The sequence below is a fragment of the Crocodylus porosus genome, unplaced genomic scaffold (assembly GCF_001723895.1).
Source record: "Crocodylus porosus isolate Cpor-Errol unplaced genomic scaffold, CroPor_comp1, whole genome shotgun sequence".
NCBI lineage: Eukaryota > Metazoa > Chordata > Crocodylia > Crocodylidae > Crocodylus > Crocodylus porosus.
The window spans coordinates 44415949-44437054 of NW_017728906.1; the positions used below are offsets into that span (position 1 = coordinate 44415949).

The 21106-nt window shown below is 40.8% G+C and overlaps 2 protein-coding genes across 3 annotated transcripts in view; both read left to right on the plus strand.

The window, feature by feature from the left end:
• The window catches only part of TRAPPC10 (trafficking protein particle complex 10), an 81030-nt gene extending 73276 nt beyond the window's left edge, over positions 1–7754 (plus strand). For both annotated transcript variants that reach the window (XM_019529026.1, XM_019529027.1), the window contains 4 exons: positions 524–694; positions 2254–2431; positions 3131–3325; positions 4533–7754. In XM_019529026.1, the coding sequence (XP_019384571.1) occupies positions 524–694; positions 2254–2431; positions 3131–3325; positions 4533–4771 (783 nt within the window). In that variant the 3' untranslated portion in view covers positions 4772–7754. The remainder of the gene's footprint in view (positions 1–523; positions 695–2253; positions 2432–3130; positions 3326–4532) is intronic.
• A 1186-nt stretch (positions 7755–8940) lies between these two features.
• Positions 8941–21106, plus strand: part of PWP2 (PWP2 periodic tryptophan protein homolog (yeast)) — a 28755-nt gene continuing 16589 nt past the window's right edge. The window contains exons 1-9 of the mRNA XM_019529028.1: positions 8941–9035; positions 11050–11162; positions 12760–12854; positions 13217–13316; positions 15194–15337; positions 15890–16025; positions 16930–17156; positions 18306–18449; positions 19761–19831. Of these exons, the coding sequence (XP_019384573.1) occupies positions 9018–9035; positions 11050–11162; positions 12760–12854; positions 13217–13316; positions 15194–15337; positions 15890–16025; positions 16930–17156; positions 18306–18449; positions 19761–19831 (1048 nt within the window). The 5' untranslated portion in view covers positions 8941–9017. The remainder of the gene's footprint in view (positions 9036–11049; positions 11163–12759; positions 12855–13216; positions 13317–15193; positions 15338–15889; positions 16026–16929; positions 17157–18305; positions 18450–19760; positions 19832–21106) is intronic.

Genomic DNA, 21106 nt, shown 5'->3' on the forward strand with positions numbered 1-21106 from the left:
GGAATAACCAAAAACCAGAACAGCTGAGGTGTAAAAAAACAAATTAAGGTACATTCACCAAGCAGAGGCCTGAAATTTGTTTCAGCTTCCTTTTGTTTGGTTTGAACACAGTGCTGTTTGGTATCCAGGAAAATGATGTGCAAACTTGCACTTGAAAAACATGTTTAATCCTAACTGTTGATAAACGGGTTACTTATGCTTATTTTTCCTTAAAAAGATACCATTTCTGAAATGCTAATGTTGACCATGAAATTATTTTCCTTTTTATTCCAACATGATTAAGCCCTAGCATACTTATCTGAGGGATAAGAAGAAATTAAAACTGTTAGATGGTAGATTTAGTTCTGTGGATTTATATTATATTGTGTATATAATGTATTTTATAAACTCTAAAGAAGCATAAACTCTGGAAGTAGTATATAATAAGATTTCAGTAAAAATTTGACTTCAGTAGGCCAGCAGTTTAAAATACTTCCAGTAGGAAGACTTGTTCTTATGGTATGGATGAATAATTTTCTTTCAGCTCATATACAGCAAGCAGTCAGTATTCTTTGTATGGGAATTGAAGTGGATGAAAGAGCTTCCCCCATCTTTGCAGTGCCAGTTCTTGTTTAGCTTTTGTCCGGTTACCTCTGAAGAGCAGTCTTTCTCCCTGAAGCCATTCATTTATGAATTCCAAGTGGAAAATTTTTTTGTAAGTACATTTTTTTAAATCTATATATAGTACATATTAGGATAAATGAGAAGCTGAGGTCTCTGTTAACTATACTTCTGGTGATAAATCACTAGCAGATACTGTATTCATGTCACCGCACTGGAAGACTGTCAAGGTGGTAAAAACCATAAAAACAAAGAAGAGGCCATATCATTACCATTAATAATAAAATTAATTGTCCATACTTTGCTTCCTGCCCTATATATTGACTCCCACTATTATTCTTGGACTGAAGAAGGGTACTGAGCTACTGGCTTGACACCACCTTGACTAAAAAGCCTATTTTAAATTGTTTTCTGGCTTTCTATTTAAAAACCGGGCATTTCTCTTGTAGCTACTGAGGTTTTTCATTATTTTTATGAACTGTTTAAGTGTTCTTTGGCTCTCATTTTAAATACTTTATTTTTCCCTTCACAGTTTTTATATTAATTGTTCACCTGATCACTTAGCAAGTTTACTGACCAGATGTAATTTAAATTACAAGGCATTGACCTAAGTTCTTTAACCTTTATTCTAAATTTTGAGACGTGGGCCTCTCTTTTTTCATTGAGGATAAACTGGCAAGTTCTATGTATGAACTTTTCCTGGATTTAAATGGTGAAGTAGGCACAGTCTGCTCTCAGAATATTATGTTGTGTTCTTTACCTACTTGGGTAAACTGGCTTGGAACATAGTTTTAGGTGCAAGTGTAGTCTACCCACATTCAGTGTACCTAGTCTTCACTGATGTCTTGACTTATTCATTTTAGCTAAGGAGAGTAGGCTAATGAACACAATAGTACATTTTTAGAAAACTTTCTGGAGTCCCTAAATTTTGTAGTAAGTAACTTTAGAATTAACTCTCAAAATATGGTCACATTTGTTAAAGGATCTTGATGGCAAAAACAGTGAAATACCCTTTTTCATTTCATGTACTGTTTGGAGTTTAAAAGTAGTACTATAAAAAGTAATCATTACTTACGTTAATCTTGTGATGAGACTCCACCTGCATTTCAACAAAAGTTAGTGCAAAGAGGATATTTCTAGGCTTTGGCTAATGGCCCACAGTCATATTGCTAAATGGATTCCTACCAAAGAGAATTTGTGTTACTATGAAAAATTTAGTATGATAAAAGCCTTTTTAGTCCTTGTGCCTGTAACAGTGTGTTCTTACAATGAACAAGGAATATCTAATGTCAAATATTTGCAAACACAAATTTAAAAAAATGCAGTAATAATTTGTTGCAGCCAGGGGGAACAGACTTAGAATAGGAAGACAAGAAAGTAGTGAAAAGAAGAGATTCCAGGTGGGGAAAAAGGAAACATGGTGAAAGGATTCAGCATCATTGTCACAATAAACCATGTTTTTAAAAATGTTTTTCTATAGAATGAAATTTAAGCACACTTTTTACACTCATTGTAACAAATTTCCACCTGTTTGATTGTAGTGGGGTATGGCCATTAAATATGAATTTGTGACTTGCATTGAATCTGCTGGCTAGCTTTGTGTTTAAAAAAAATATAGTATTTACAGATCATTACTTTTTTCCCTCCTGCCAGACATTGTATAATGTGAAAGCTGAGATTTTCCCCCCGTTGGGGGCAGAGTATTGTAAAACAGGCTCACTCTGCTCTTTGGAGGTGTCAATCACCCGACTTTCTGACCTTTTAGAGGTAGATAAAGATGAAGCCTTAACAGAATCAGATGGATACTGCACAACAAAACTTATGTATGAAGGTAGGGATGTTCACTTTTCTCCTGTAATTTTTCAGAATGATGCAAGTCTCATAGCTTTTGTTTCCATCTTAGAATTTATTGCTATCTGCCAATTTTTCCTGTAATCTTAATTGTGAATTGTATACATGAGTGAATATTCAAACATTTGCCAACTTGGTTGTTTGCAAATGTCTCATTTTTACATTGATCTTTGTTTTAAAATTGAGCACAAATTGTTTCAGTTTTCAAACTAGTTAGATATTTTCTTGAGCCCTGTTTTTTAAAGATGTAGAAGATATCCTTAGTGTATCTTTGGACATGAATGCCACAAGTATGTTCCCCCGGTGTTTATCAGAATATTCTGCAAATGGGCTGTATCTCCGACCTTACAGCTTTACTACTACTATCTCTAGCTTTTCTCCTACTCCACCCTTTAGTAAATAAAAGCAAAGGAGAGGAGAAATGCCGAACAAGAGAAAATTGAATTAAAATTGACCTTTATGTCATCACTCTGTTTGTGGCCATCTCTTCTCCCATCCTTTGTCTTGTCTGTTTTAGTTGCAGTTACTTCAGAGAAGCTGTCTCTTACTCTGCATTGCTCAGGGCAGAAAAAGGCCCTGTACTCCTGGGCACTATTGTGGTATAAAAATGTGTATGCATATATTTACAAATAAACATAGCTGTGTTCTTTTCAAAGACAAATTTCTCCCTCCTTTGCAGTTGTTGACAACAGCAGTAACTGGGCAGTCTGTGGGAAAAGTTCTGGGGTAATATCTATGCCTGTAGCAGCCCGAGCAACTCACAAAGTGCACATGGAAGTGATGCCACTTTTTGCTGGATACCTACCATTTCCTGATGTCCGACTATATAAATACCTCCCCCATCATTCTGCTCACTCCATGCAACTTGATGCTGGTAAAGTTGTCTTAACTGTGTGGCATAGAGAAACTGGTGACTTGTAGATATGGCAGTCTGTGTTCCCCATTTTCCTGTTGCATGGGGGTTTACACTGGAAAGCAGTAGTTGGTTAGGCTGCAGACCAGTGCAGAGGCAGCAGTAAGACCAAGTTCTTTACTGTAAGTAGTTCTCTGTATAAAAGTTCTTGTAAATAAAGTGTAGTTTCAACATCACAATCCTCATCAAAATACTACCAACAGCTCACTTGGCTTAGAGTACAGTGCTTAACCAACAGCTGTGGCCATGAGAGGGTTATCATGGGAGGCTGTCATTTTAGCAGCTGCATGGCAGGCACAGAGTCTCTAGGCTTGCTGCTTTTCCAGTGAAGAAAACATCTTTCCTGCTTAAAATGCACAGCCCAGTTTTATGAGGCTGACTTTCGGGGGGAAAGTTTGGGTTGCATATGAGAAAATACTGTAATTCTATTCTAAATATGCTCTTTTTGTTAGTTTTATTTTGAATTTTGAATTATAGTTTTTTGCAACATAAATCAAGATGCTGCTTTAACAAAAATATTGTATTTTGCTTTGAAATATTAAATTGAAACTAGCTTAACCTGTGGGGCGGGTCAAGTTGAGCAGAATTATTTTAATTGATTGTTTTAGGATTTGGCTATAATGGAATTAAATGAGCTTCGCTTGCAAATTAATTACGGTCCTCAAAAGATGAAATCCTATGCTGTTAGATTGCAAACAGATCACTGACTTTCTTGTTTGCCTCAGCCTTTTTTTTTAAAAAAAAAAAAATCTCCCAATGGTGGGAACAGTAAAGTATACAAGGTCTAGGCAGATTGGCATTTACACAAGCTCTAATCAGGTATACATGTAAAATCACAGCCACATAGAGTCTTGTGTTCCCTGCCACTTGCATTATTTTTTCCCCAGTGAGTACCACCACTACTGAAACGAAAATGCAGTGGTGGCGTTCATTGGAGGGGGGAGAAATGATGGGAGCACTACCAAAATGTAGCGTTGGAAAATTATATGTAAAATAAATAAAAATCACACAACTTGGATAACCAAGGAGGATGATAAAGGGCAATGATATGGTGGGGAAATCATCCCAACTACAGGTAGCTATAGAGATAAAAAAGGTGTAATGCTTTAACTAAATTATGTTGTTTATATAGAATAAATCTATTTTTTTTTTTTTAATCCACCCACAGATAGCTGGATTGAAAATGATAACTTATCTGTGGACAAGAATGTGGATGATCAAGCTGACAGCAGCAGCATAAGGAGCAGAGGCAGCATACATTCAACAACTAGTGGGGAACACAAAGGTCTGCCGATGCCCCGTCTACAATCCTTTTCATCTGGTCAGGTTTTCAACTCCAGCACTGGCATGCAAATACTTGTCATTCCAAGCAAGGATGACCATGTTCTGGAAGTCAGTGTCACATGACAGATCAGTATAAACAAATTACAAAAACAAAAACCATTGAAGACTGGCTGTGAATGCACTTTAAAGGATTGTGACCTGCTTATTCTTCATTGTAACATTCTAACCCTAACCAGACTTATGGCATCTCAGCACTTACTGGCCATGGAAGCCTCAGACAATTTAAATGTACAGTGAAGCTTGTGTCCACTAGTTTATATTGCTACTTCAGTATGTTTGTGTACAATGATTTTCTGTTTTTCCCCTTTGATCACATCCTGCTGATAAAGATGCTTGCTGTAATTGGTCCTTTATTTATGTAACTTGAGCAGCCTTCAGATTTGCTGTTTTTTAAAGTAGTTAGATTTCTGTTCTCAAAAATTTTTTCAGGTTGACATATACAGTAAGCCTTGCAATGTGGCTGTTAATGACTCAAGTGTGTGCCTTTCCAGTCACACGACTGTTTGGTTTTCTGGACCAGGATAGCTTTCAACGTCTGATTGGCGTGCATGGTTCTGAATCCCACAGCAACTAAAAAATTTTATATTTTTTTTCCTCTTGAAGACTTGCTTAATCTCTTTTGTGCCTTGGGACATATGAATTACATTTAGACCCTTGAGAAGGATACCACATAGCAGCCCATTAATTTCTCATACTCTTTTTAAAAAACAAAACAAAACATGACCCTTGATATGACCAGAGGCATGGCACATAAGTGGTTAAGCTAGGAATAAGTGTTCATGCAACCATGGTTTTTCCTCCAAACAGGTATTTAAAAAAATTAGAAATACTATTAGTATTGGATCAGATATGTAATGTATTACTAAACACTAACTTGCTTGACTCTTTAAATAGTTTTCTCCCTAGCCCCAATTAGTGCGTGCTTTGTGTATGTACAGAGCCATATGCTTTTGCACCTTGATTCTAGAGTTTTCTGAAAAAATAATGTAATTTAAAATAAAGATTACTTGACTATTTCCAGTCTACATATGGGGAAGGATTAAAGTCCTAGTATTGAACCTCTTCTGGTCCAGCAAACTGCAGTCATAACCATACCAACTGATTATTTTTCAGTTGTAAATTTTATTGTACATATGGTTGATTATTTAAAAAGTCCAAACTAACTGATGTAATGTCTGTGTATAAGTTGCACCAAAAAATCAAGGACAAAATAAATGTGTGTTTTTATTGGTGTGAAAGTCACAGCTTGTAAATAAGGGTAGTGTTTTAAACCTTTTCCAGCTCTCAAAAGCTATGTATTTTTGTATATATATATATCTAATGTATTTCTCTGAAATTCACTGGTGAAGTCTTTGGAGGGGGGAGAAAAAAAATCAGCGTGAACTGATGCATAATTCCAGCAGATATGTGGCCTCTTAATGACAGAAACTTCTACAATGTGAGCCTTAAAGGAATAACAAAAAACCTCTGCAGTTGTTTCCATAGGTTCTTAATAAGGGGGAGCACAGAACAGAATTTACAGACACTTGAAGTATTTTTGTTTTTCTCCGTGTACAAACTTTCAGTAAGTTTGTGTGTTCATCACTTCTTTCTTTATGCTTTAGAATTCACTCAGATTTGGAGAATGTAATCATCAGTATGTTGTTATTTTTTGTTTTTAGAGGGAGGAAGTAAATACATATTGGTTTTTCCACATCTGCCAGAAGTGATTGATCTACACTGCATATAATATAAATTTTAATAAATGCATTCAATTTCTTTTAAAACTGGAAGGTAGCAGTTGCTTTAGCATCACAAAACTTCTACTTGAAGCCTTTTGGTAACCACAGTCCATCATTTCTTTAACACTCATGGAAGAAGGGTCACCACAACCAACGTGTGAGAATAAATCCTCCAAATGATGTTTGTGTGTGTTTTGTTTTTTCTTACTGAGGGGGAAAAGCATAGGTTATCATATCACCTAAACTACTAAACAAGCTTAATTTGCGCTGATGTCTACTGAAGCAAGGGCCTGGAACATTAATGTAAGCTACTTGTTTTTTGAGTTCCCAGATGAGAGCTTTTTTATTAGCATTTGAGTGATTTTGTTTGTGTTTTTCTTCTTCCATTTAAACAATTAACTCCTCATTGCTATGACAGCCTAGATATTACTATTTAGAGGCAAGACTTCTGCATATAAGATGGAGGAAACAGGTTGGTTTTATGTTTAGGAAAGTTGGCGGATGTAGAATAATTGTGAAGCAAAATTTAAAATGTGTAACTTAAAGAATTAAAATATTTATAGATACTTGTCAAACATGTAAATATAGCAAATGTAAAGAAAAATCCAAGGTGTAATTTTTGTGAATGTCACGGGTTTACCTGTGACTGGAAAAATTATAACTCTCCTTGGTTATTTCCTGCTTCTGATATGGAAATTGTTCACTTAACATAAGATTGACTTTTTTACCTGCAGTTCTATAATGTCCTATTGTCAAGATGCTCCACAGAGGAAAACTATCCCATTATTAAATATTTGTCAATGAAGATATAAAAGAGAAATAATGAGGAAAGGATTTCCAGAAAGTTTCTCTTTTAAAAAAAAATCAGGTTCTGAGAGTGTAAGCAAAGAGAGAACCATTCTCTCTGAATGAGAATGGAAAAGAAATTGGAGAATGAATTAAGATGGTGTATCACGCTAACTATTTGACTTAGATCAAGGTTGTTAAAATGTAAGTAGATCTGCTAGTACAAAACCTTATCTTTATTGCTGCTTCTTTCTGTGAAGGAATGCCCTTTCTCTGTGAAATTCATTTTATTCTGGATAAAACCCAAAGCATCATTTAGTATGGATGGCTGCTAGGATTCTTTGACTGGAAAAGGTGACAAGTTAGTGACTTTGACACTGCAGGTATTATGATTAATTCCATTTTTCATGGTTTATTATTAAAGATCATTTTTCACATTGTTCTGTAATATATTGTTAGACTAAACACAAATTGTATTAAGATTGTTTAATGAAAATGTAAGCATTATAATTCTAAATATACATGTTTTAAAAAGAAAACCAGTTTGTGCTGCTGTGATTTCTCACGTAGCCTTTGCGGTTTAGGTAACAAAATTATTTAATGTGTTCAAGAGTAGATCTAGGCTTTTGAAAATGAGGTTGCAGGTAGTGTGGTGCATCAGAACAGCACACACTTTTCTCCACTTAACATATTAAGAAGTCTTTTAATTTCTCTAGGTGCCCAAAAATATACTATGCAGTTTAAGATCAGTGCAAAGCTTTGTACTGAGTACAGCTTTATTCAAATGTGCACTAATTTGCTAAAGCAGAGGTGCTCAACTGTCAGCCTGCAGGTTGGGTGTAGCCTATGGGCCTGACATCTGACCTGCAGAATTCCCCATAAGTTGGGGAAATTTTGGTGGTGGGGGAACAGTGGCAATACTGCTGCCCTCCCCTGCTTCCAAATTCCTAAACCCCCTGTGGTGGGTTGGAGAAGAGCCATGTACCCTCTCTTTTCTCCACCCCACCTCAGCTCAGGTGGGGACTGGGCCAAACCCTGTTCCGTTGTGTGGCTGAATTGGGGCCAGGCTGGACCCCATTCCCCTCTGCATGGCTGGATGGGGTCCTGCTCTACCTCCTCTGGGTGCTGGATTGGGATCAGCAGCTTGGATCCAGCCTGTAGATGAACTGGCAGTGACTGCTGGACAAACAGGTTGGGCACCACTGTGCTAGAGTATATTTTAAGATTTAAAAAGCCACTACGAGCTAAGCAAAAATAGTTACAAGATACTGTTCTTGTGAGTCATGTAGTCACTATAATCAAGTTACCTGGATTGCTAATACACAATGGGGCCTTCTAGAGTACCTTGACGGTGCATTCAACACTTTGCTCTTAGTCAGTTGCACACCTGAGTCAGTGTACATGCAGGTTAAAATTGCCACACCCCAGCAAACGGTTTTAGCTAGAACTAAAGCCGACCTGTGGGGCTGCAAAATGTGTACACACATTACGTACGAAGGGGTTCTTATGGTTGCACTGAATGCTTTATCCCCACCCCACCTTCCATCCCCCACACGCGCCTGCGCGGGGAACAGAGGGAGCCAGCTCCGCTCCGCCCCGCCCCTCCGGTAGCGACAGAGTGCATGCGCACTCCGAGTCCCCGCTGCCCCTGCTCCTCCCACACCCTAGGGGGCAATAGCGACGGTTCCCCCACCTCCGCTTACTTCCGCCGCCTTCAGAAAATGACCCGGAAGTGGATGCTGATGTGAGGGGGGGGGTGTTGGTGTCGTTCCACGTGCGCCGGGACCTGACCTGGCGCCGGGATGAAGTTCGCCTACCGGGTGAGGGAGGGGCCGTAACGGCCGCTTGCTCGTTAAAGGGGGAGGCCTGGGGGAACCGAGTGGGGAGCATGGTGGGGGGCGCTTTTCCAGGTCTCCAACACGTCTTGTTGGGGGCGGGGTTCAGGCAAGGAAGGTGCCACGACAAGCGCGCGTGGGGTTTGTTTGCAAGAGGGAACCAGGTAGGGAGGAAGGAGCTGGATGAGGCAGTGGGGTGGAGGAGGAAGGTTTACTTATGCAGTGGACGAGGGGGAGGTGTAGGAGGGAAGTTGTCGGTTTTGGGCAGGTGGAATGTCGTTTTGTAGTATTGTCAACTCTCATGATTTTTGGCATTCCCAGCACTGTTATCATCTTCCTAGTCGCTCTTCACTGATGTTAATTCACTGTTTTTTCATCATCTTCATGTTCCATTAATTAAGCCAGGCATCAGAACTTTGCTCTTTATTTTCTCTATATTCCTATTCATAGATAAAGAGCTCCTTTTTTTCACATTCCCAAAGTGCAGAGTTTAAGAATGACAGAAAATTGTGAGAGTTGGCAACACTGTTGAGGCTGCTCCTGCTTTGAGCAAGAGGCTGAACTAGATGTGACCTTCCAATCCTCATGTCATACAGTTCTGTGATGCTGTGTATGGAGTGGGGTGGAAAAAAGGGTGAGCGTGGGAAATACCTTTGAGTTATAGGAGACTCGGAAAATTTCTACAGGCGTACCAGTTGGGTTGCGTTTAGAGGGGTTCAAGGAAATGGCAGTGATGAAAGCAAGGGGTGGGTTTAATGAGCTTCCAGGAAAGAAACAGAGTGATAATGACAAAGTGATGGGTGATGAAAGGGAGCTTTGCCCCCAATGGCAATGCCATCTTCAGCCCTGTGGGCAGCTGCGTCACACTCTTCCTCATCAAGGCACAAATGCAGCTGTGGGATGATGAAAATGACAAGCTAATGGAGGTGGGAGATTTGAGCACTGAGCAGATGAGGAAGTTTTGGAAAGGGACTTTGGGTAGATGACTGAATGGGGAACATAGGGAGATGGTATGGAAAGTGGTGAGGAGGGTACTACTGGTGAGAGCTGTTCAATATACAGGGGGTTACTGAGGACTGCAAAGTGTCAGAGAGGAAACTAATGGGGAAGAGGCAGGAGTACTTGCACTGGGAGCGCCCCTCCGCCAGCGAGGTGTGCGCAAAAGTGCAGAGATTCTTTCAAACAACGGGGATGAAATGGTTGTGTATAGCGGGGGATCTCAGAGTAGAGTATTAGGGTTTGGGTGGTGTGTTAAATCTGCCACGTGGAAGTGTAGAGCCTGCCGACAGGTAGCACTGAGAAGTGAAGCGTTATGTGAAGATAGAGGAGGAAGGAACATGGAAATGCTGTGGGGAAAAGTAGACTGGCAGGTTTTGTTTGTATAAAAGCAGATGGGAAACGGTTGTTAATATAAGTGGGAAGGTGGGTGATGGTTAAGAAGATGGGAAAAGGAAAGGTGGGGTAATGTGCAGTATTGATTAAAGAAGAGTTGTTTTCCCTCTTGTTTGGCTTTATCTTGGGTTTGTTTGTACATTGAGACTTGGTTATTTCATATATATACACAAGAGGGAGGTTGGCAGAACAAAGCCATGTGAATGTGGGGGTTTTGGGGGTTGGAAATTGGATGTGTTGTTTATGGACTGTAGGGGGAGATAAAGGAAAAAATCTCTGTGGGTTAAAAGGAATATGTTTTGTTTGTTTAAGATTGGTAATGATGGTCCTTTTTGTTAGATATAGGTATTTGTATGTATTTTATGGGTGATCTCTTAAGTAAGGTGATATATGTTTTTTACTATGATATTAGGATTAGGAGATTAGGAGATGGGATTAGGATTAGGTGAGGAGATTAGGATTTTGGGATATTACATTCAGTTGTAATGATATACGGAGTGGTAGTTTTGTTTTTCTTGTTTTATATATATTTATCTTGAGTATTTTTAATTAAAAAAAAAAAAAGTGCTGCTTGCTAATGGCTCTATTTGTCCTCCCTTTCCCCCAGTTCTCCAACCTGCTAGGTGCTGTCTATCGCCGTGGGAACCTGAGCTTCACCCCCAATGGCGATGCCATCCTCAGCCCTGTTGGCAACCGTGTCACCCTCTTCCACCTCAAGGAGTGAGTGTGGCCCTGTCCCACAGGCTGCTGCAGGGGTGGCAGTGGGGGTTTAAGTCCCCTCCGCTAGCCCCCATGCAGCCCCTGGCCCAGGCAGGCTTGCACTGGATCCCTGTTTAAGGGGGGAGGGGAGGGGGAGAGGGAATGTGTGTTGGGAAAGAGAGAGCACCTCCATGCCACCTCTGGAGTGCCCCCCGGGGCTGAGTGGTAAAACCCAGGCAAAAGCCTGGGCCCCCCGGGTACCTGTCCACCTTAAAATCAGTGATGGGGATGCTGCTGTCTCTGGGTAACTGTGGCAGCGCACCTTTGGGTGCTTGCCACTTTAAAGGCTGAGGCAGGCAGCTGGCAGGTGCCTGATTAGAGTGGCCATTTTAGGACCCAGCTTATATAGGGGGAGGCAGCAGTTTGCTACCAGTGGCCATGAAAGAAACATCAGCTGGCTGAGCTATGGCTCAGGAACATCCTGGAGGTAAGGGCAGGAGCTATGTGGATGGCATGGAGGCTCCTGGTCCTGGGCATGACCTAAAACATCACCCTGCCAGGGTAGGAGAGCCTGGTGGGACTGCCTATGGCTGGGTAGTTTCAACTAAATGCCAGGACTGCTAACCTCCCCGGTGAAAGGCAGGGAAGGGCATCTTAACCACACCTTGTCATGCATCCACAGATGCATCACAAGCAGGTCCAAGGAGGTGATTCCCCCCCCATTCTATGTGATATTGGTCAGGCCGCAGTTGGAGTACTGTGTCCAGTTCTGGGCACTGCACTTCAGGAGGGATTTGGTCAGCATCAAGAGGGTCCAGAGGAGGGCCACTCGCATGGTCAGGGGCAGCAAGGCAGGCCCTACGAGGGCAGGCTACGGAACCTGAACCTGTTCAGCCTTCACAAGAGAAGGCTGAGAGGGGATCTGGTGGCTGTCTATAAACTGGCCAAGGGGGACCAGCAGGCAATGGGAGAGTCCTTGTTCCCCCAAGCAGTACCGGGAGTAACGGCCATAAGTTGACTGAGAGTAGATTCAGGCTAGATATCAGGAGGTGGTACTTCACAGTCAGGGTGGCTAGGATCTGGAACCAACTTCCAAAGGAAGTGGTGCTCACTCCTATCTTGGGGGTCTTCAAAAGGAGGGTAGATAATCACCTAGCCAGGGTCGTTTGACCTCGGCATTCTTTCCTGCCCATGGCAGGGGTCAGACTTGATCTGTTCAGGTCCCTTCTGACCCTACCAACTATGAAACTATGTATGGCATAGGCTGCTGTGTAGGGAAGGTTCGGAGCCACTGGTAGAGCCCCTGGCGTTGGGAAAAAATATGGGCAGCCTCCCGCTTAATAGATCAAGTTTACAACCAAGTTGTGGCAGGCCAGATAGGGAAGACTGCCCTAGGTAGGTGGGCTGGCTGCTTTGGGATCTGGCCTCGAGCTTTCCCCTTTTCTCAGTAACCAACTGCCTAGCTGTGGCCCTGTGTGGGGATTGCGACCCTTCTCCTTTTCCCCTCATCCTTCCCCCTGGGCTATGGGAAGCCAGCAGCTGGAGTGGGGCAAAATTACGGTGCCCCCGGTTCTATCAGGTGCCTGACATGGTTTGGTCTGCCTTCTTCTGCCTCCAGCAATAAGTCAGAAACGTTCCCTGTGGCAACACGGCTCAACGTGACGTGTGTGGGGCTGTCTCCAGATGGAAGCCTTGCCATACTTGTTGACGAAGGTATTTGCAGGGGTAGGGGGGTGATGGATTGTATGGGGGAGGGGTGTTGTTCTTTCAGGAGTATAATGGCAACACAGTCTGTCGGGAACACCTGCACTATTAGGTAGGCAAAAGCTTGGCCCAATGTAAACAAGCGGCGGTGGGATGAAACTTCAGTTCTGTAAGCATCAAGGTCTCTTTCAGAGCTTCTGAAGCAGGCCAGAGCTGCTTGCATCTTGTTCATCTTCATGTTGGGATGTTGCAGTTTCAGCTGTTTTACAAAAAGGATTACCAAAGCCCTTGGTTTGGGAAAAAAAAAAATTGTCTGTTGTCTGTGGCATCTGCTGCAAGTCATTTTTCAGCTCTTCCTTTCTTCCTTACAGAGGGAGCTGCTCTGCTTGTCAGCTTAATCATGAGGTCAGTAATACATCAGTTCCACTTTCAGAAGCCAGTGCACAGCGTCTGCTTCTCCCCTGACGGCAAGTAAGTAGGACCACATTTAAAAAGAAAAATCTAAAACAGGCTCTAATTAATGTAAACAGACCCAAAAGGAATTGATGACAATCTGTTGTGTGAAGGGTACCCAGTGAATGCATAAGCTGGATCAGGACCAGTTTCTGTAGACCTGAGTGTGTATGAGGCAGCATGTTGCAGTTTCTTACCATTCTCTTTCCCAGTACACTTGTCTGGTGGGGCTATGTGTTAGAAACTTAAACCTGACTTCCTGTCATGTTTCATGCTATTCCATAATACACAGGTGTCTAACAGACATGCATACACTGTTACTTTACAATATTGACACTTAATTTCTACAGTATTCTAGGGTCGGGATGGATGATGGAGGTGTGGGGAATGATGGCTAGACAGATGGAGCCTTTGAAAAATATTTTGAAAGAGCAATTTAAATCATAGAATCATAAAAAAAAATTAAGGTTAGAAAGGACCCTCAACAGGTCATCTAGTACAATCCCCTACTCAAAGCAAGACCATCACCAACTAGATCATCCCAGACAAGCCTTTGTCTACTCAAGTCTTAAGTAGACAAGTTGTCTACTCCATCTAAGGATGGAGATTATGCAGTCTCTCTGGGTAGCCTGTTCCAGTGCTTTATTATCTTCCCAGTGAGAGTTTTTTTCCAAATATCCAACCTAAACTTCCCTTGCTGCAACTGGAAACCATTGTTCCTCCTGTCGTCTGCCACCACTAAGAACAGTCTAGCTCCATCTTCTTTGTAACCAACTTTCAGGTATTTAAAGGTTGCTATCAAATCCCCCCTCAGTCTTCTCTGCTCCATACTGAATAAGCCCAGTTGCCCCAGCCCCCTCACCATTTTTGTTGCTCTATATCGGACTCTCTTCAATCTGTCCACATCCTTCTGTAGCAGGGGACCGGAAACTAGACACAGTACTCCACACGTGGCCTTACTAGTGCCGAACAGAAGGGGAGAATCACTTCCTTCAGTCTGCTGGCAACACTCATACTACTGAAACCCAGTATGCTGTTAGCCTTCTTCACAACCAGGGGACACTGTTGGCTCATCATATTCAGCTTATTGTCCACTGTAACCCCCAGGTCCTTTTCCGCAGAGCTCCTGCTTAGCCCGTCAGTCCCTAGACTGTATGTCTCCTATTGTGGATGCCTGTACTGGTTGGTGTATGGGATTGTTCTATCCTAAGTGCGGGACTTTGCACTTGTTCTTTTTGAACTTCATGAAATTTCTTTTTGTCCAATCCTGCAATTTTTCTAGGTCTCTCTGTATCCTAGCCCTACCGCCTAGCATATCTACTACTCCCACCCAGGCTGATGTTATCCACAAACTTGCTGAGGGTGCACTCCATCTGGTCTTCCAGATCAGATATCTTCCCTTTTAGCATGTGGGCATATGGATGTTTCCCTTGAGCAACCATAATTGATTATAGTAAAGATTTTTTCTTCCTGGGAGTAATACAGTAACCCAAGGATGTCAGACTGAACCCACTGCTTGGGCTGGATCTGGACAGTGGGGCTTCTCACAGGCCAGATCTGGGTAAGCTGTCCTGATTTCGACAGCAGGCTTTGCCCCTGAATTCCTGGCCCCTCTACCAGCCTTGTGGACCATATGACACAGCTCTGTGGGCCGTAAGTTTGACACCCCTGCCATAAACTATTTGTATGTGTATTTGTAGGAGCATAGGACACTATATTTGCAAGTGATTTTAAATTCAAGACTTTTTTTTTACCATTGCAACATTAACATGCCAATGTCATCTTATCACAATAAGCACTTGTTTCTTTTTTCATTGTCGTATTCCTGGCAGTGAAGGACTGTCTGATTCTGCAGTTTTGTTTGTAATTTTACTCTTTTTTTTTTTGTATAATAGGAAATTTGTGATCACAAAAGACAATGTTGCTCTTATGTACCATGCTCCTGGGAGGAAGCGAGAATTTAATGCCTTTGTTTTGGACAAAACGTACTATGGTCCATATGATGAAACAACATGTATTGACTGGACCGATGATTCCAAGTAAGTTGTTATAGAGGTTGATGACACTTAAGTTCCTATCTGTTATACCCAGTGTGTTTTATATGGTTCATTGTGTGTTTGTTGCACAAGGGTATATGCTTGAATGTGAGATTTTTGTTCCAGTAAAAAATTCATTTGTGTTTCTATTCATGCTCTAGTCCAGTTTCTAGGCTTCAGCACTTTCATGTTGTTTGAAAAGTTTTTTTGATTTCTCCTTTTTTTTTTCTTCGGTAAGCAAAATTTCATGGGTTTTTTTTTTTAAGCTGCCCAAATATATATCTATGTAATGTACATCTTGGGCAGCAAACACTAAAATCTTCCTTAAAATATGTGGGTTGGCCCCTAAAGAGAACATCTAGGAGTACAAACAAAGCTGCTTCATACCTATTTGATCCTTGGTATCTCTGTCAAACCTACCATTTGTAGTATGGGCATCTGTCTAGTATGAATTATATGTTGAGTTGTGTCCATTGGTGTTAAAATGCAGTCTATGCAATGAAAATGTTGAAAACCTGTGTTCTAATCTGGACCACCTTTTCTTTTCTTTTGTAGGTGTTTTGCAGTTGGGAGTAAAGACATGTCAACATGGGTGTTTGGAGCTGAGCGATGGGCTAACCTGATCTATTACTCGCTGGGAGGGCACAAGGATGCAATTGTAGGCTGTTTTTTTGAAGAGAATAGTCTAAATGTATGTAAATCACAATATGACTTTTTATTATACTTACTAAAATTGAGGTAGCATTTTTTTATCCATAAATAACCACTCTGACTAATTTTTTGTCCTGGATTTGAAATAATATGTTCATGGAAATTAGAGATGGAAAAACCTGCTTGTCTCTTTAGTTGCTAATGCACATTTATTTCCTGGTGCTTTGTAAAGTATCAGATGGCTTAAGCGAAGTACAAGTTACAGTGGTTAGGACAGTGGGGGGTCCAACTGTTTTGGCAGGTGTCCCACTAATTAGTCTTGCACCTTCCCCTAGAGCTACTTGGATCCTTTTCCCATAAATAAGGTGCTCTTCAGCTTTCTGCTCTGTGCCCTGTGCTCCCTCACCAAGCTGCTGCTCTTCTTTTTGCTCCCTGCCCTGTGCTTCCTGCCTTATCTGATGCTTTGCTTTCTGCTCCCTACCCTTTCTGCATTGTGTTGCCTGTCACTTGCCCAGTCTGTGTGGTGGGTACAGAGGCTGCCTGTGCCACAGGGTGGCCACCCCTGGTTTAGGGGACTACTATTTTTGCCTAATTATAATGTGTTTTCACTGGATGTTGTTTTGAAACTATATTTATAGGAAAGCAAGCTGTTTTTGAGCTAGAAGGACTCAAGGAAATTTCATGTCAAAATTTCAAGGTTTGCAGTAATTTTCTCTCTTCCAAGTAAAGCTTGTAATTTTCAAGCCAAAAGAGTTTTCCAAGAAAAAGTTAGACACTCGAATTATGCTTTTGTAGTAGAAGCTAGCTGCAGTCTTAATGAAGGAGTATGCAGTGGCATTCCTGAATGCAGTTCTATAACAGTTCAATATAGTTTAATTCAGCAGGTTATGAATCGCTTGTATAATACGATGTTCATAACGGGTGCATGTGTATTTTTACTCCAGATATACACAGTTAGTCAGGATGGGGCTCTCTGTGTGTGGCAGTGTGATACAGGTCTGGATGGTCTGAAGCCTAGGCCTCCTAAAGACACAGCCAAGGACAAGAATAAATCAACAATAGACTTGGATAATGATTTTGCTGAACAGTGTAAGGGAGAGGAGATCCATGGAAAAGCCAGTACAAATAAACAAGAGAACAGAGAGAAAGTGAAATATTCACGTGTTGCTAAGTGAGTATTGTTGTTTTTTTTCCGAAGGTAAGAAGGGTATAACAGGCATTCACTATAATGTGCTCTTTGTTTATTTCACCTTATTCTTCATTTTTCACATTTTTCAGTCTTATGTGAAGCTAATGTACAACCCTACCCAGGTTTCAGGTGTTCTGGATGCCAGCCATTAAAGCCCTCTTTTTTCTGTCCTTAATAGAGCACCTTTGGTCATGACTTCATCTTGAGAGTGATGAAATTGGTGATTTAATGCTTAGAATATCACTCTTCATCTGACAGGGATTAAATCAGGGATGATTTTTTTTATGTTGGTATGAAATCTCCTAAAAAACAGTAATTCTAGTTACAGGCATAAGAAATATGTATGCCATCTTTCAGCTTCACTGGTGGTTATTTAGTTCCTGCTACTGCAAGAAATGTGGTTTGGTTTCAAAATACTACATTTTGGCTTTAAAAATGATAACAGTGTATGTTGAAAATGTGCATCCTTTAAGATGACATCAGAATATTGGGTGATTTTTATTTTTTTCCCTGAAGGAGCTCCTTTCTTATTTCTCTGTTTTTAAAGAAGACCTTTTGTAGTGTGTACTGCAGTCTGGAATGCAGAGTCCTTTTATGTAAGGGAACTTTGCTTGAAATATGCAATTGTTGGATATTGTTCAAATGCATATCTAACTGAGCGTGGAGTCAAATATATGAACAGCGTAGCTGCAAAGAGAAATCTCAACTCCAGGAGCACGGTGTAGATATAATTTTAATGATTCAATTATTAATTCTGGAAGGCATTTCTAAATGCAAGGGTAACCACTTAATTTATAGAAACCACAATTGTTAGCATTAGGTGACCAGAGGGAAATCCACAATATAATTCCTCTGAGGATAACCTTAAGTGCCTTTTACTGTGTGCTCTCATAATTTACAACTGCCATGTTAACCTAATTTATTAGAAGCTGCATGTGTCAGGAGGAAAAAAAGGCTTAGTAGTTCAGCTAATGGAATAAGGAGAAATGCAAATGTTAAATAGGCTTCAGAACTGCTGTTTTTAGCTTGAATTATTATGTTGTTACCTCTGAAACACTTGCCTGACAAAACTGTCATTTCAGTAACACAGTTGTCTCTTCTCAACTTCTGTGCATTTTCTTTGATACATAGGTATTTTTTCAACAAAGAGGGAGATTTTAATAAATTAACATCTGCAGCTTATCACAAAAAAATACACCTCCTTGTCACTGGATTTGCTTCTGGAGTTTTTCATCTCCATGACCTTCCAGAGTTCAACTTGATCCACTCCTTAAGGTTAGTTTAATTGAGTAAGCCTCGCTCTGTTCTTGTGTATAATGCTGAGGAAGGAATGTTCAAGGCATGAAAGTCTTCAGCATGAGCATCTACTGGATATTGTAAGTACATTTTTGGCATGAGCTGGGGTTGCGAAAGCATTCTGATTCAAGAGGAACATTGATCTCTGACCAATTAATAATATTGTTTAACTCCATTACCTTATTCTTATTAAAGAGGGGCATGATCTTAGCAAGGAACTCCCAACTTCTAATCCCTGCTGTGACAAACTCCCTTTATGGCTTTGAGCATGTCGCTCACCTCCTGTTTTAGTTTCTCTGTGTAAAATGAGATTACAAAAGTGTTTACCCCAAAACAGTAGGAATAAATAGTATTTGTAAAGTGCGTCAAAAATGGCAGACAAGGTTCTCTGGCTAAATGTGATACCTTTTATTAGACCAACTAAATAGTTGGAAAAATTGTTCTTTGCAAACTTTAATACCTTTAAGAAATGCTTGGATGCTTATCTTGCTGGGGTGATCTGACCCAGCCTGATTTTCTGCCCCTTGGGCAGGGGGCTGGAGCTGATGACCTCCCAAGGTCTCTTCTATCCCTAATATCTGTGAAACCTACCTTGCCTGCCATCTGATAAGCCCAGGTAACGTGTCTGCATTTTACCAGCCACATCTATCACCACCTCAACACCTCCCTCACCTGTCTCTCACCCATTGTCTCATAGGGCCTTTGATCCTCACAGCTGTGCATTTGCATTTTAACAGACCTAGATTTTGCATAATGCCTTACATTCCACTGAGGAAAGCACAGACAGCAAGAATTAACTCTCCCTGTGTCTGAAGAAGGGTGGTTGTACCCAAAAGCTTGCAAGGAACATTTTTTTCAACTATTTAATTGGTCTAATAAAAGATATCACATTGACCCAAAGAACCTTGTCTGCCTATGTCCTTACACCAACCACCTCAAAAATGATACATACTTTCTTGGTATTATAGATAGTTATGCTTAATTTTGTGGTAATCACATTACATATTGTATTGTAGTAACTGTAAGAGGTGATATACAAAAAGTAAATGCAGGATTTCCATTTATAACAAAGCAAATCACTGTTTTCCTGGTAGGGCCATTTTTATGTCCTTATTGTCATAAAAGAATGAAGTATGTTCATAACCTTGATTTTTATAGGACTATAGAAAGCATACAAATTAAAGGATATATTTGAATATAGGCAATTAAAATGCAATTTTTGAATTTTAAATAATTCCTTAAATCTTCACTCTCAACACTTTTGTGTATTTCTTGACATTTTCTTCTTAGTATTTCAGACCAGAGGATTGCATCTATTTCTATCAACTGCACTGGTGACTGGATTGCCTTTGGATGTTCAGGTGTGTGAACTGAGTTGAAGTATCTGAGTGGTAGGACTTAGAACTGTTTTCAGACAAACAAGTTGCATGTATGCAGGTGTGTATTCTCCTTTGTCTCAGCTAGCCCTGGTACACTTAAGTTTTGTTGTTGTTGACTTATCATAGTCTCTCAGCTTTTTGTGCCTATTAACAAATTTGCTTGTATAAAAGTATTATGATATAGAGCAGGGTTGGCCAGCCTGTGGTTCCAGAGCCACGTGCAGCTCTTCAGAAGTTAGTGTGTTGCCTTGGATCTTTGCACAAGCACATGGTGACCAGCTTCCAAATATCACTCCATCTGCCATGGGTTAAATCAGGAATGGTATTTTTTTTGTGTTATATGAAATCTCCTCAAAAAAACAGTAATTTTAAGTTACAGGCATAAGAAACATGTATGCCGCCTTGCAGCTTCACTGATGGTGACTGTTTAATTCCTGCTACTCCAAGAAATGTGGGTTGATTTCAAATGGAAGCTAGTCACCGTGTGCTTGTGCGAAGATCCAAGGAGATGCATATCAACTTCTGAAGAGTTGCGTGTGCCTCTAGGACCTCAGATTGGCCACCCCGATATAGAGTAATACAGTCATTAGATTCAAATCAGAAGTGAAGGCTGTGGCAGAATGTGGAACAGAAGCTAGATTTTTCAATGTATGTGTACACAGCATAATGCAGAGCCATGTTGGACAGATGTGAGTTAAGTTTGGAGCTGGAAGCAGTGTAACTGTTGCCTCAGCACTCTTCTTGGTCTAATAGGTTCTAGGATCCAGGCCAGTATATTGGGCTGCACTGCATTACGTTTTATCTCATACCACCAGGTTGTTTGGAGCTGACATTGGTATCTTTACATAGTGCTGCATTGTGCAATGTAGATGTAGGCTCCAGTCTCAGTCCAGTCCTGTTACTTGTAAAACCATCCTTGTGACTTAGCTGTTTGGCAAGAAAGCTTGTATTGCAGTGGCAATAGTCTTGGTGTTCGCTTCTTTCTGGACAGTCTCTCCTTTCCCTCTCCATGCTAATAAAATGTTTCTCTCTGCAATGTAGTACAATTTTTCAAACAAGTTGCAGGTGATTGAATATACCAACAACCCTCTTCCAAATCTGGGTGGCAGGGCTGATCCATAACTAATTGCCATGTAAGCTGGACCCTGCCGCCCTCAAAAATAATAGTATCTTTAGAATACATCTTTGGATTGAAGGGTGAACCCCACGGGATGCCCCTAGGTATTCCAGAAGCGAAGTGGCTGCTTTGGTTACTTA